The following is a 12,711-nucleotide window of genomic DNA, read 5'->3' as shown; positions in this document are numbered from 1 at the left end:
ATGTGCTGCCGTTCTCAAAGACTGTAAAGAAAATTCATACAATGCTTGGTAAAATGGTAAAGGGGCTGTGCAATTATATCGATTTTATTGTTGTTCTCTAATAAAATAAAGAAATTTGCCAATATCAGCCAATAAGATGTTGGCCCGGTAAAGCCGTACATATGGTCACGGTTGCTGAGTCAGCTCTGTAGGGGTCCATGTTTTCAAAGCACTCTGTGAAATGCCTGGCACAAACATACAAACATTTGGGAATCTCTTTTGGTACACAACCAGCAAAAATTTAATCCAGTTACTGTTTACCCGCAAAGTAGTTAGTGAGGGTGGAGCTCACCTCTCAGCTGGGGCAGTGGGAGGAGCAGAAGGAGGAGTTACTTCTCTTATGACATCACAAATGGAACAAACTCAAATTTGCCTGTCTGAGCACACATTTCACAAAATGTGGAGCTCATAAGGGATAGAGGAATCATACATTTTCACTTTTGGAGCCTCACAATGAGGCTATGGAGATACATGTTACTGTTAGAAAACCATTAAAAAGGGAAATTTGTATATTATGGTACCTTTAAGAAAAACATTTATCTCAAAAATTATATTTTCTTCTTATCAGTAACTTCCACCTACTCATGTCTGTAAAAGATATACTTCTTTCCCAGCACAAGAAAAGGTTGGCTAAATATTGTTTCTCTTTGTTAACACTATATGGCTCTGATTTTAAGACAGAGCAGCCCGCACGGCCCACCTATGGCCGGGTACTGTAAATTATTCGAACTGTCGTCAGAAGGTTAATTTTTGGAGGAGAGAGGCAGGGTACCACTGCACTCAAGATTGTGCCCCCCTCATTCAGCTGGATCAAACCTCCTCATTATTCAAGGCTGTGGTTCTGTAAGATACACGTGCCTAAGAGGAGAGTGGAAAAGGAACTAATGGTGTTCCACACTCAGTTAAAGCTCATTCAGCATCTCACAAAGTGCATGTGCATCCCATGCAACCGGCTGTGCTCACTGTGTGAGCATTGGGGCTATGTGCACCGTGTGCCTGAGGTGGGTCCATTGGGTGCATAACTTTGTATTAGGTACATAATATTTACTCACTCTGCTGTCCATATTAGCGCAGGGTGCATGCTGTGGAGCTGTTAGGGAGAGCAGTTGTGCATGTTCTGCATGTGTAGAGGTGTAAGATCTGTACATTTCTGGCTTGGCTGCGCAGCCCGGGGACTGGTTCTGCCTTTGATGTTGACTCTTAAACAATAATCACTCCTTTACGTTGCTTTTTTTTCTCCTCACATTCACGTCTGCAGCCAGGCTACACTGTGAGCTCTTACACACAACCTGCTGCAACTTAAACCTAACAAAATCCTTTAAGAAATGCCATTTTGAATCATAAGGTTGAACATAAGCTAAATTTTTCTTGATCACTACAGGCTGACGCAGCTGAGCCACACACACACTGCACTGTGCACTATTACCAGCCATCTGTATGGTAAAACACAGATGTTTAAAAACATGTTTATGCAGGTGAACATTAGCATTATGTCTACAATCTGCACTGGACCCTTCCTGAGATGTAAAACACCTTCGTTCATGAAGCCAAGTCTGTTTTCTAATTTGTTATCATAGTGCATGGTGCACCATGCTGTCCTCCACCTGGACTGAGCTGCTAAATATCTACACCACGCCTGATTTTTAGGGACATGCCTAACAGCACAGGGAGAAAAGTGCTAGTCTGACATATCAGGTGCTGTGATCAAAACACAGCACAAAGCTGTGCATAACACGGCCAAAATAGGGACCTATATGTATAAATCACAAAGACATTACAAGAACGGCATCAGCTTTATTGTGACCTTGGAATTTCATGCAATTTAAAGTGTGTATGGTTTTGAATAGTTTGATCACAGCATATCCAACAATCTTCATTTGTTTATTTGTAATTTTGGGTGTGAAGAAGGATTTCATTTATTTTCCAAATACATTCTCTCCATCTGCAAAATTGTTTTTTGATTTAAATTTAATTCCCTGAGCATTCCTGACACACAGACAAGTGACGCAAGGGTCAAGACCTGACTGTGGCACGTTTGTGATTGAAAAACAAAACTCGTCATAGTCCCACTGCATGTATACCAGAATGGTTTCTATACTTTGGCTTTAATCAAAAACATTCCCAGCTTTCATAGTAGTGTGAGCAGCAGAGCTGCACTGCACTGGCTAAAGAGTTCACCGGGTTCATTCTGATGCTCCTTGTATCAACGTCCCCACTCAACAAAGCTGTGAATTGGCCTTAACACGATTGCTTTGTACATGGCCCTGAAACAAGCACACACACACACACATACACACACACACACACACACACACACACACACACACACACACACACACACACACACACACACACACACACACACACACACACACACACACACACAGAGTTAACAATGAACCCTTTGCACTCAGAAGGGGGGTTGGGATGTATTTGGGGTCCAGTCAGCACAGACTGTCATTGACAATGGCTTTTGTGTCACGCTGTGTGTGTGTGTGTGTGTGTGTGTGTGTGTGTGTGTGTGTGTGTGTGTGTGTGTGTGTGTGTGTGTGTGTGTGTGTGTGTGGATGTGTGTGTGTGTGTGCGTGCGTGCGTGCGTGTGCTCATGCTTCCACAGCAAGCACGGAAGCCCTATGATGTGCGGGATGTGATCGAGCAGTATTCTCAGGGTCACCTCAACATGATGGTTCGCATCAAGGAGCTGCAGAGAAGGTGTGGTCAGCAGCCTGTTAGCTGCTATTTTATCTCTTTGTGTCTTTTATGCTGTAACGCTGTTCTTCATTTGTGGCATGTTTACATTGAAAAACTCTTTAAAGTCACAAAAGGTAGTAGGAAAAAACACTTTTTGCCTAGTGTGGAGTCTTAGCATATTTAGGGAAACCCCCAAGTAAATTATGGGATCCTTTTCCCACTAGTGATTTGTTTGAAAAACAAATGAACAGATGATTTTTAAAAGTTAAATGTAGCAACTGTAACATTTTGATCACAACAGGATAAAGCTGCTAGACATTTTTATTATATCAGAAAAAGACAAAGTATAGGCCTCAAAAGTCAATAAATTGAAGATAATTTTTTTTGGAAAAAAAGTTAAAATTGCCGCTTGAATGGTTGTTTTGATCGTCAAGCCCGACAGAATTCAGCCAAATCTCATCCGAACGAGTCAGATTTTATTCAACCCTTTACAGCCCGACACCATTCTTTATTGATTTTCCAGAGGCTAGCCTTTGATTCACAGAGCAAGCGAGAAACTAATTAGATCACTGTATCTAACGCAAGGCAAGGCAAATTTATTTGTGTTGCGCATTTCATACACAAGGCAACTCAATGTGCTTTACATGATCAAAAAGTGCAATGTAAGAAGCCCTTCAAGCTTGTGTTTATGACAAATTACACCATGACATCACCAGTCTCCTTTACACGTACAAAAAGGTCTATTGTATTTCTTGACTATTTAAAATGAGTGCTTGTTTGTCCCCATGCATTGTGTGCATTTGTGGTCACCCCTCCCTGTCCCTACAGTGTTCAGCCAGTGAGGTAGTTTTCAGTTCTTGCTAGTGTGTCCTTTCGGAATATTCTTTTGCACGTCAAATGTATTTGTATAGCGCTTTTCATACACAAGGCAATTGAATGTGATTTACGTGATTAAAAAAGTGCAACAGAAAACATTTAAGAGTTTAAAAATCAACAACATTAAAATCAGCAGCAAAAACATTTAAAATCAGCAGTAACAACTTTAAATAAACAATAATGATTAAAAATGTTCCTCTCAATCATACACATTAGAGAAATGTTAGGGTGAGGGGATGTGGATCCAGATGCAGACAGATGGAGGCAGAAGGAAAGGAGAAGTACATTTTAAATGATAAAACCAAATATCCAAAGGTGGCATGAAGAAACCAGGGCACAGGGAACAAAACACAGCAGGACACGAGGAGGGTAATATTGAAGATGAACCAGCAATCATTGAGTGTCCAAGCACTCAGCTACTGTAAATAGTGCAGGAGGCCTGATTGGGAACGGGCCACACCTGGGTGCAAAACATGATGCAGCTAATCACTCACAACCCAAACACTGACATCACTGGGAGATGGAGACACAAGCAGGAATACATGGAAACACAAAGACAAGAGTTAACACAAGAAACCAGACTCGAAAACAGAATAAACAAAGACTCAGAAAAACTAAAAGAGAACCACAATGGCTACACACAAACAAAATATAACAGACTCTAACAAGAAAAAAAGTGCCTTTAACTTAAAATTAAAAATGTTCACATGTGATGCTGACTTCAGCTCTGCTGGCAATTTGTTCCACTTCTTTGCAGCATAACAACTAAAAGCATCATCATCATGTTTACTGTGAGCTCTGGGCTCCACTATCTGACCTGTGTCCATAGATCTGAGAGACCTGCTGGGTTCATACCTGACTAACATGTCACTGATGTATTCTGGACCAAACCCATTCACAGATTTATACACCAGCAGCAGAACTTTAAAGTCTATTCTGAGGCTGACTGGGAGCCAGTGTAAAGACTTTAAAACTGGAGTAATGTGTTCTGACCTCTTTGTTCTGGTTAAGACCTGAGCTGCAGCGTTCTGAACCAGCTGTAGCTGTTTGATGCTCTTTTGGGGGATTCCTGTCAGAAGACCATTACAATAGTCCAGTCTGCTGGATATAAAAGCATGGACCAGTTTCTCCTGATCTTTCTGAGTCATTAAACCTTTCACTCTGGAGATGTTCTTTATCTGAATGTCAGATAAGTCCATCAGAACACCAAGGTTTGGGACTTGGGGGCAGATTCACTAAAGGTTTAGGGCTATGAAAACGTCACTTCATGCGCTAACAAGGGGTAGAAACACCAGGGAATCAGGACTGCACGTCTTCTGTGCATCACAATGCATCCAGAATCCATTTAGAGCATTTCCCTCTGATGAATATGTAATGTAGGCGGATCACATAAGGGGAGCAAAAAAATGATTGCAGTACACAAAACACAGCGGAGATGAAAAAAGGCTCCAGTTAACCTTTCTAGTATAAGAAAATAATTTAAATATAACAATAGTCAATATTAACGTCACTGAAAGAAAATGCAGAGTACAGTGTGTGTGAGGGACAGAAAAAGCTGGCGCAAAAATTATAATTAGGTTTTATAATTTTTTAAACAACATTTTTCTTTCTTTATTTTGTTTTCTGCATTATTAAATGTCTGTGCAGCAGACAAAGAAATCATCTGCCTCCAATTTAACTTTTTGTGCTTCTGTGAACCCACCTCTCCACATTGAATGAGCAAAATGTTCATTTAAATATGGCGGTCTACACCACTTCTACACGCGCACCAATTTGCGCCACAATCTTAGTAAATTCCCCACAGCAGGTGAGGAAACAGCACCACTTAAGGATTTAGGGACGCCCGTGGTTTACTACCTTTTATTTCAGATCTTAGTGAATCCGCCCCTTGGCCTTTAGCTTTTAAAGATGGAAACTGAAGGTTCTCGCTGACAGCAGTCCTTTTTTCCCTGTTACTAAAGACATTCATCTCCATTTGCAGTCCAACAGAGATAGCAAATCACATTAAAAAAAAAAACATTTCTGATAACCAAACAATCTGTAACACATTCAAAAATCAATCCACATGTCAAATTTCCAACGCAGATTGGCTGTTTTTTCTTGTCCTCTACATTTTCTTCTTCTTTTTTTTTTTTTAAATTGACAAATATTTGAACAAGCCTCCAATTCATTATCTTGACAAGCACATTTGTCTTAAAGTAGTATGAGCTATTTGGTATGTGTCTGGGTTCTGCTTTTGGCTTTAAACACAAAAACTAATGTTTGCAGTTCAGTTATAATTGCTTTACATTTTAATAACTCTGATTTGATTTGTATGATCTCTAAAACCAGCTTTGTAAATCATTTTGATTATTCTTATTTTTGTAACAGAAACAATGGTAAAATATTATTAGTATATGTGTTACCTCACACTTCAACAAAATAAGTGAAATATGGAAATATGATAGAACAATATAACATTCTCAATATAATAAAAGGTAAAACACACTTGGTTTTGTTCAAAATAAAAATGTTTTTAGACATCTTACTTTTTACATAGAATATATGAGCTTTCAATGGACGTTAATCGTCTAAAATAACTCTAAAGAATCTAAACTCTGTTACTCTCTTAATCTGAGTACCATCTATAGACAATGAAACGTCCCCTTTCATTTTGTTTCCAAAAGCCATGAGCTTAGTTTCAATTTTATGAAACCAATATTTAAGACGAATCACATCATTACAGTTCAGAGCAACATTTATTGCAATGACCTACACAGTAATGATCAAATACTGTTATGGCTAATGCTATGTGTTTTCTGTTTTGTTGAGCTGAAAATAAGTAAAGCCTCCTGAAATGAATCACGCTTTTTTTTTTTTTGCGTGTGTGTTTTCCTCTCTTATCTCCCCTCAGGCTGGACGGCACTCTGGGGAAGCCAGGAATGTTTCTTCCAGGTAAACACACAGAAAACAAAACAGTCTCCATCGCTCCGCCACTGCAGCTCAGTGTTTACAGCTCACACACACACACACACACACACACACACACACACACACACACACACACACACACACACACACACACACACACACACACACACACACACACACACACACACACAGACTACCAGACTAAATACAAGACATAAAGGTACCTCTGTGTTTGCCACGTGTTCGTACATGTTTTTGATTACGTGAGATTTGGGCGAAATGTTTCTGTTCTTGTCGACATGAATCAAAGGACATGAATCAAAGGACATGAATCAAAGGACATGAATCAAAGGACATGAATCAAAGGAAACATCAGAAATCAAACAAATAACTTTTTTTTTTTCAATGAAATGAATGCCAAAGCATCTGTGTCAGTCACTGGTATCAAATTGAGAATAGCTAACTAAAGCACTTCAATTTGTTCACATAATGCCACTTTATTACAGTATGAATTTCCAGTTCTGAAAAAAAATATTACTAACTTTATCACTCGATCATGATGTAATCCCCCCCCAAGAAATCACTTTTGATCTCATTGCAAACTACTCATTTTAACATGCATGTCTCCCATTTGGTTGTGTAAAAAATATCTTGCATATCACAGAGAAAAATCAGCTCAATTGGAGACAAACCACTCATTAATGGTTGAAGGTTTGAGCTGAAACATTCATTTGAAGCCATAAGAGGATCCATCTTGCCATTTTCCAACCCGCATGCTCCTTTTCAGGGTTGCTGAGGTCTGCTGGTGCCTATTTCCAGCTGTCATCAGGCGCTAGGCAGGGGTACACCCTGGACGGGGTGCCAGTCCATTGCAGGGCAACACACAAGCAGAAAACCACTCACATTCAGTCCTAAGGACAATCTAGAGACTCCATTCAACCTAACAGTCATGTTTTTAAATTGTGGGAAGAAGTCAGAGTACCCAGAGGAAATCCACTTAAAGGTGCAGTCCGCAACTCTCAGATCCCTCTCTCCCCTCCCTCCCCACTGCTCTCTTGCCCTGCCTCCAAACTTTCCAAAGTCCCTCCCTCAGAGGAGCTAACAAGCTAACCTTAGGCCGACAGCAACATCACAGTAATATAACATGCTCTGTTAAAAGCATAATACTGCAGCGCTTCTCGCTCTCTATGTGCACACACCAGATTCTAGCAGCAGCAACAACACAGTGTCACTTACAGCACCCAAACAGAGGCTGCTGCGTGCACACACAAACAACACATGCACTACAGAGTTCTAGTGTAACAATTACAAATCAAACATAATGTAAATCAAGCAGCAGTAATTACCTTTCAAGCAGAAAAGTCACCAATTCCATCTTCTACTCCTCCAGACCATACACTGTAAAAAAGACGGCATTCCAGCCCGGGGAAAGGGGGGGGGGGGTGCTGTGAGTAACAGCTGTCAGACAGTCCATCAAACACAATCCTGAGCAGCAGGGGGGACTCAATGAGTCTGTTTTTTTCACACAAACTACTAGTTTGATGTAAAGCTGTGCTTACATAGTGACGGCTTTAGTAAATATGACAGAAAGTCACTTTTATGAGAGTTGCAGACTGCACCTTTAAGTACGGGGAGAGCATGCAAACTTCACAAAGAAAGGACTCAAGTGTCCATCCCAGGGGTTAAATCTAGAATCTTCTTGCTGTGAGGCAGATGTGATAACTGCTACACCACCATGCACCTGAAAAGATGGTCTGTGTGCTTAATGAGACTCCAGGTCAATTTATTCTAATAAACATTGATTCATTAATTAAATTCCCCATAAATGTATTCATAGAGAAACATGGGTCTCGTTCCATACCTACTGTATGTAAAATTTTAGTAACACATAAAATCATTTTGAATTTTGTTTTGACTATTTGTTCTACATTTTCTCTACAAAAGAATGATGATGCATTATTGTTATTATTACAGTGTAAGGAAGTATGTTTTTAATATTTTGTTACAAAGATATTTTTTCCCTTTTTTTCTTTCTATTTGCCTTACTAGGAAAAGGGGAAGATAAGGAGTTCCCAACCATCGGGGCTCGGATGATTAGGGTGGAGGAAAAGGTATAGTCACATGAGGCCATGCATGTGTTTTGTCTGTAAGACCGATGCATTAGATTAGCTTTACTGCGTGTTTGTCGTATGTCTACACGTGTGTGTGGTAAAGTCATGTTAGATCATGTTGTTGTTATCAGATGAATGTGTTTTAATGACCGTCATTCATGGTTGGGCCATCAGTGCCTAACACCAGTCTGCTTCTTTCAGCCTGTTTAGGCTGCTCTCACTTTTTTTACTTTCTGGATGAAAAAGGGGACTTTTTCTCCCTGTAACAGATGGCAGGGAACAGCAGGAGATGTGTATGCCTAAATGTCCATTAGAGAAAGCTGATGTTTCAGGAATATAGCAGCATATTTCTAAGAGTCAAGGTTCAATGTTTGTACCAGTTGAATTGGGAGGCTGTTGGTTTGTCCATCCATTGAGCTCAAAGGATGGTCCTTTAGGTGTGTGGGGCCAGTTGTTAACTGTGTGAAGTAGGTTCTGTTGGTAGATCTGGAGACGTCTTGAAATCATCATTGGTCAAAGCATTGGTGATGTAATATAGAATTACTTGTTCGTCCACTAATTGATGGATGGATTTGTTACTGTATTTTGAAATATGTAAGTTATTCATTAGAGATAAGGGCCCCTATTTTGGTTTAGCGGTGTCCCTAAAAATGTGACATGGTGCAGAGATTTTTTTAGCGCAGACCAGTTGGAGCACAGAATGGCGCACCATGCACCACGATAAAGGAGTAAAAAACAGACTTTGCTTCATTGAAGGTGTTTATATGACAGACAGGGTCCTGTGCAGATTGCAGACACAATGCTAATGTTCATCTGCATGAACAGGTTTTTAAACTTCTGTGCTTTTACTAGACAGAAGGCTGGTAACAATATGGGCTACTGTATGGGCTGCTGTGTCAAAGCTTCACTTATCAGCTCAAATTTATTCTGCTGTTCTAACATATTAATACTGGAGTTTTCTGAACCCATAAGTTAGATTCAATCAGTCATATTTGGGTGATAACAGACTGGCATTTAACAAAGACAAACCTTTGAAGTCTGCATTTTTCCTTTGTGAGAACCTAGCATCAGCATTAACCTAACATTAGCATTAGCTAACATTAGCATTAACCTAACATTAGCATTAGCCTAACATTAGCATTAATCTAGCATTAACTAGCATCAACAATAACTTAACATTAGCATTAGCTAACAATAGTATTAGCCTAGCAATAGCATCAACCTAGCATTAACATTAACATTAGCCAACAATAGCATTAACTAGCATTAGCATTAAGCTACCATTAGCATTAACTAGCATTAGCCTAGCATTACCACTAGCTAGTATTAGAACTAGCTAGAATTAGCATTAGCCTAGCATTAACATATGCTAGCATTAGCCTAGCATTAACATTGACCTAATATTATCCATAACTAGCTTTAGCATTAGTCTAGTTTTAGCATTAGCCGAGCTTTAGCATTAGCCTCGCTTTAACATTAGCCTAGCAATATCATCAGCTAACGTTAGCCTAGCAGTAACATTTGCTTAGCATTAACATTAGCCTAGCATTAGCCCTCAAACAGCTGAATATTTTAAAGTTGAATGTTTAAATCCAATAAAGAATGGCTAAACAGCTGAAGTTCAAATTTGAAGCTGTTAAATCTTAAAACGCTAAAATTCCCATTCAAAGTGAATGGGGAAATTTTTGAACAAAAAAGGTATTAAAAAAAAATTATATAAGTTACAAATCACAAAAGTACAAGCACTCCTGCACTGAATTTTGCACACGTTTTTTGATTGTCAAAATCGATCAAACGCTGAAGGAGTTGACACGCTGAAGGAGTTGACGCGCCAAAATTCTGTGACGGAAGAAAAAAAATGAATAACAATAGTGAGGATGCAGGCGGCATCCTCACTAACTACACATTTCACCTCATTAAATGTAACTGTTTCAGAAAAATTATATATATATATATATATATATATATATATATATATATATATATATATATATATTATATTATATTTAGTATATGAGTTGATGGTTCAGTGTGTTATTTATGAATTCACAAGATGTGATAAATCAGGATTAAATGAAACATAAAATAATAATTGTGTTTGTAAAACTGGGCTGACTGTCTCTGTTTTCCTTTCCTGGCCATTTTCAGTGCATACACTTTGTTCAGTATAAAATGAGACTGGGGGAAGAATCTGAGGAACCCTGCTGGCTCAGACTGCTTTTCTACTCCAACAATGTGGAAACAATCAGCGCTGGCTAAACCGTTGCTGCACCGCTGTGACAAGTGTTACAGCAATTTACCCAGCAGGGGCTTTATGACACCAGTACCTTAAAATGACTGTTTTCCCCAACCCATAGCCCCGCCCTCTACCTGTTTCCTGTTGTGCCTGTGTGAAGGTCTTGATTTGATGGCGGTGGCAGGCTAGCAGACCTGTTGTAGAAAACAGGGCTCCCTCTTCCCCTCAGGCAGCAGGTGGATAAACCTGCTGACCTTTTTTTTCTCTCGGTATGTTCACTACAGGTCCTCAGGGAAGGCTGGCCCAGCAGAAACACAGCACAGTACTGTGTAGAAATCATTGTTTAAGGTTTTTGGCGCATATTTTGACCTGCCTGAGGCTGTTTTAGAGTTCAGTGTTTCAGAAACCTGCAGGAAGAAAATGTTCTCGTGAAAGCAAAGTTGTGGATAAAAAACTATACAAATTAGTTGGAGGATTATTAGCTGTAGTGGAAAAAAAAACTTGTAGGAAGTGTAAAAAAGTGTTAAATTATGACAAAGAAAAAAAGGAAATCACATAATGAAGTAGGACATGCAAACTGCACAGTAAAGCTGACTTTTTTCATATGATGACAAACCCTCCCCAGGGAAAGCTTGCCCTGCAGAAATGCAGCAAATATAAGATAGTACTCAGTACAAAGGACAGTGGGAGATTGTTAGAGCTGATTTTAAATGCCTGGAGGTGATTTTAACTGACAGAAGGAGTTGAGATTAATAAGCCTGCTAAATACAGTGCAGAGGGATTGTTAAGGAGTTGTTTGTAAAAGAAGAATAAAGTTTGTCTGTCAGTCAACTTGTGACAAAGGATTTAAATGTCAACTAAGTACAACTACAAGAGAACATGCAAACTGCATAGAAAGGCTGATATATTATTCAACTGCCCTTAATTCTTAGAAAATATAGATTGTTAAAAAAAAAAATAATACACAGCAGGTATTTTAACATTGTATTTATTGGTTGGGTTGTGCAGTTGCATATTAAAATACTGTAATTGTTTATAGTTTTCCAGAAGTCTGTTTATTAAAATCGTAGACACAATTCAGGGCACTTTCATAGCCACATTGTTTGGTCCACAAACCAGGGGTTGCGTCTACAGATTGTCCAAGCTATCTACAGAGGTGAAGGGATGTAAGGTTCTATCTGTTTCTTTTTGGTCCTTTTGTATTTGTTTCATGTGGAAAAATGGTATAAAACAGTTTTTATTTTAGTTTCTATGTAATACATTTTTTTATGGTTTAGTCTCAGTCCAAAACTAGGCAAGACCTGTATTTTTTGCGAATACGTATTTGGCATTTGAAAATTGGCAAAAATGACAACCTGGATCTGGATTTGTTGACAAGTTTGTTGTTTTTACTAATGAAATTAAAAGTAATGATGCAGGAAAAACAGAAGACTGACCTTGACCTTAAATATGACCTTGAGTGAAGGTCAAGGTCACGCATTGAAAGGAAATGGTTTTTCAATGGTACCACTCTGAGCACTGTATCTCAATTTGTGGCCAAGTTAAAGGGAAAAACTTTTTTTTTTTTTTCGGCTGAGCTTTGTCATCCATAGAGCTTTGAGGTCTCACTTTGTTCACTTTTCAGAGGAGTAAATATGACCTTGAACGAGAAAAAAAAAATGACTAATAAAAGCAAGACAGGTCTGTGTGTGTGTGTGTGCGTGTGTGTGTGTGTGTGTGTGTGTGTGTGTGTGTGTGTGTGTGTGTGTGTGTGTGTTCGTCAACATACTCAGCAAAACGTTCATTTTAAGATAACAGCACTCTCGGTGATTAGCGCGGTATTGAGCGTGCTACTTCCGGTTCCAGGTC

The 12,711-nt window shown here is 39.1% G+C and overlaps 1 protein-coding gene across 1 annotated transcript in view; it reads left to right on the top strand.

Annotated features, from left to right (window-relative positions):
- Window positions 1-12,711, top strand: part of kcnq1.2 (potassium voltage-gated channel, KQT-like subfamily, member 1.2) — a 323,859-nt gene that overhangs the window by 224,502 nt on the left and 86,646 nt on the right. The window contains exons 14-16 of the mRNA XM_028450534.1: window positions 2,657-2,751; window positions 6,500-6,540; window positions 8,566-8,627. Of these exons, the coding sequence (XP_028306335.1) occupies window positions 2,657-2,751; window positions 6,500-6,540; window positions 8,566-8,627 (198 nt within the window). The remainder of the gene's footprint in view (window positions 1-2,656; window positions 2,752-6,499; window positions 6,541-8,565; window positions 8,628-12,711) is intronic.

Source organism: Gouania willdenowi, chromosome 6 (assembly GCF_900634775.1).
Source record: "Gouania willdenowi chromosome 6, fGouWil2.1, whole genome shotgun sequence".
Lineage (NCBI taxonomy): Eukaryota > Metazoa > Chordata > Actinopteri > Blenniiformes > Gobiesocidae > Gouania > Gouania willdenowi.
This window is presented reverse-complemented; position numbering and strand designations above follow the sequence as displayed.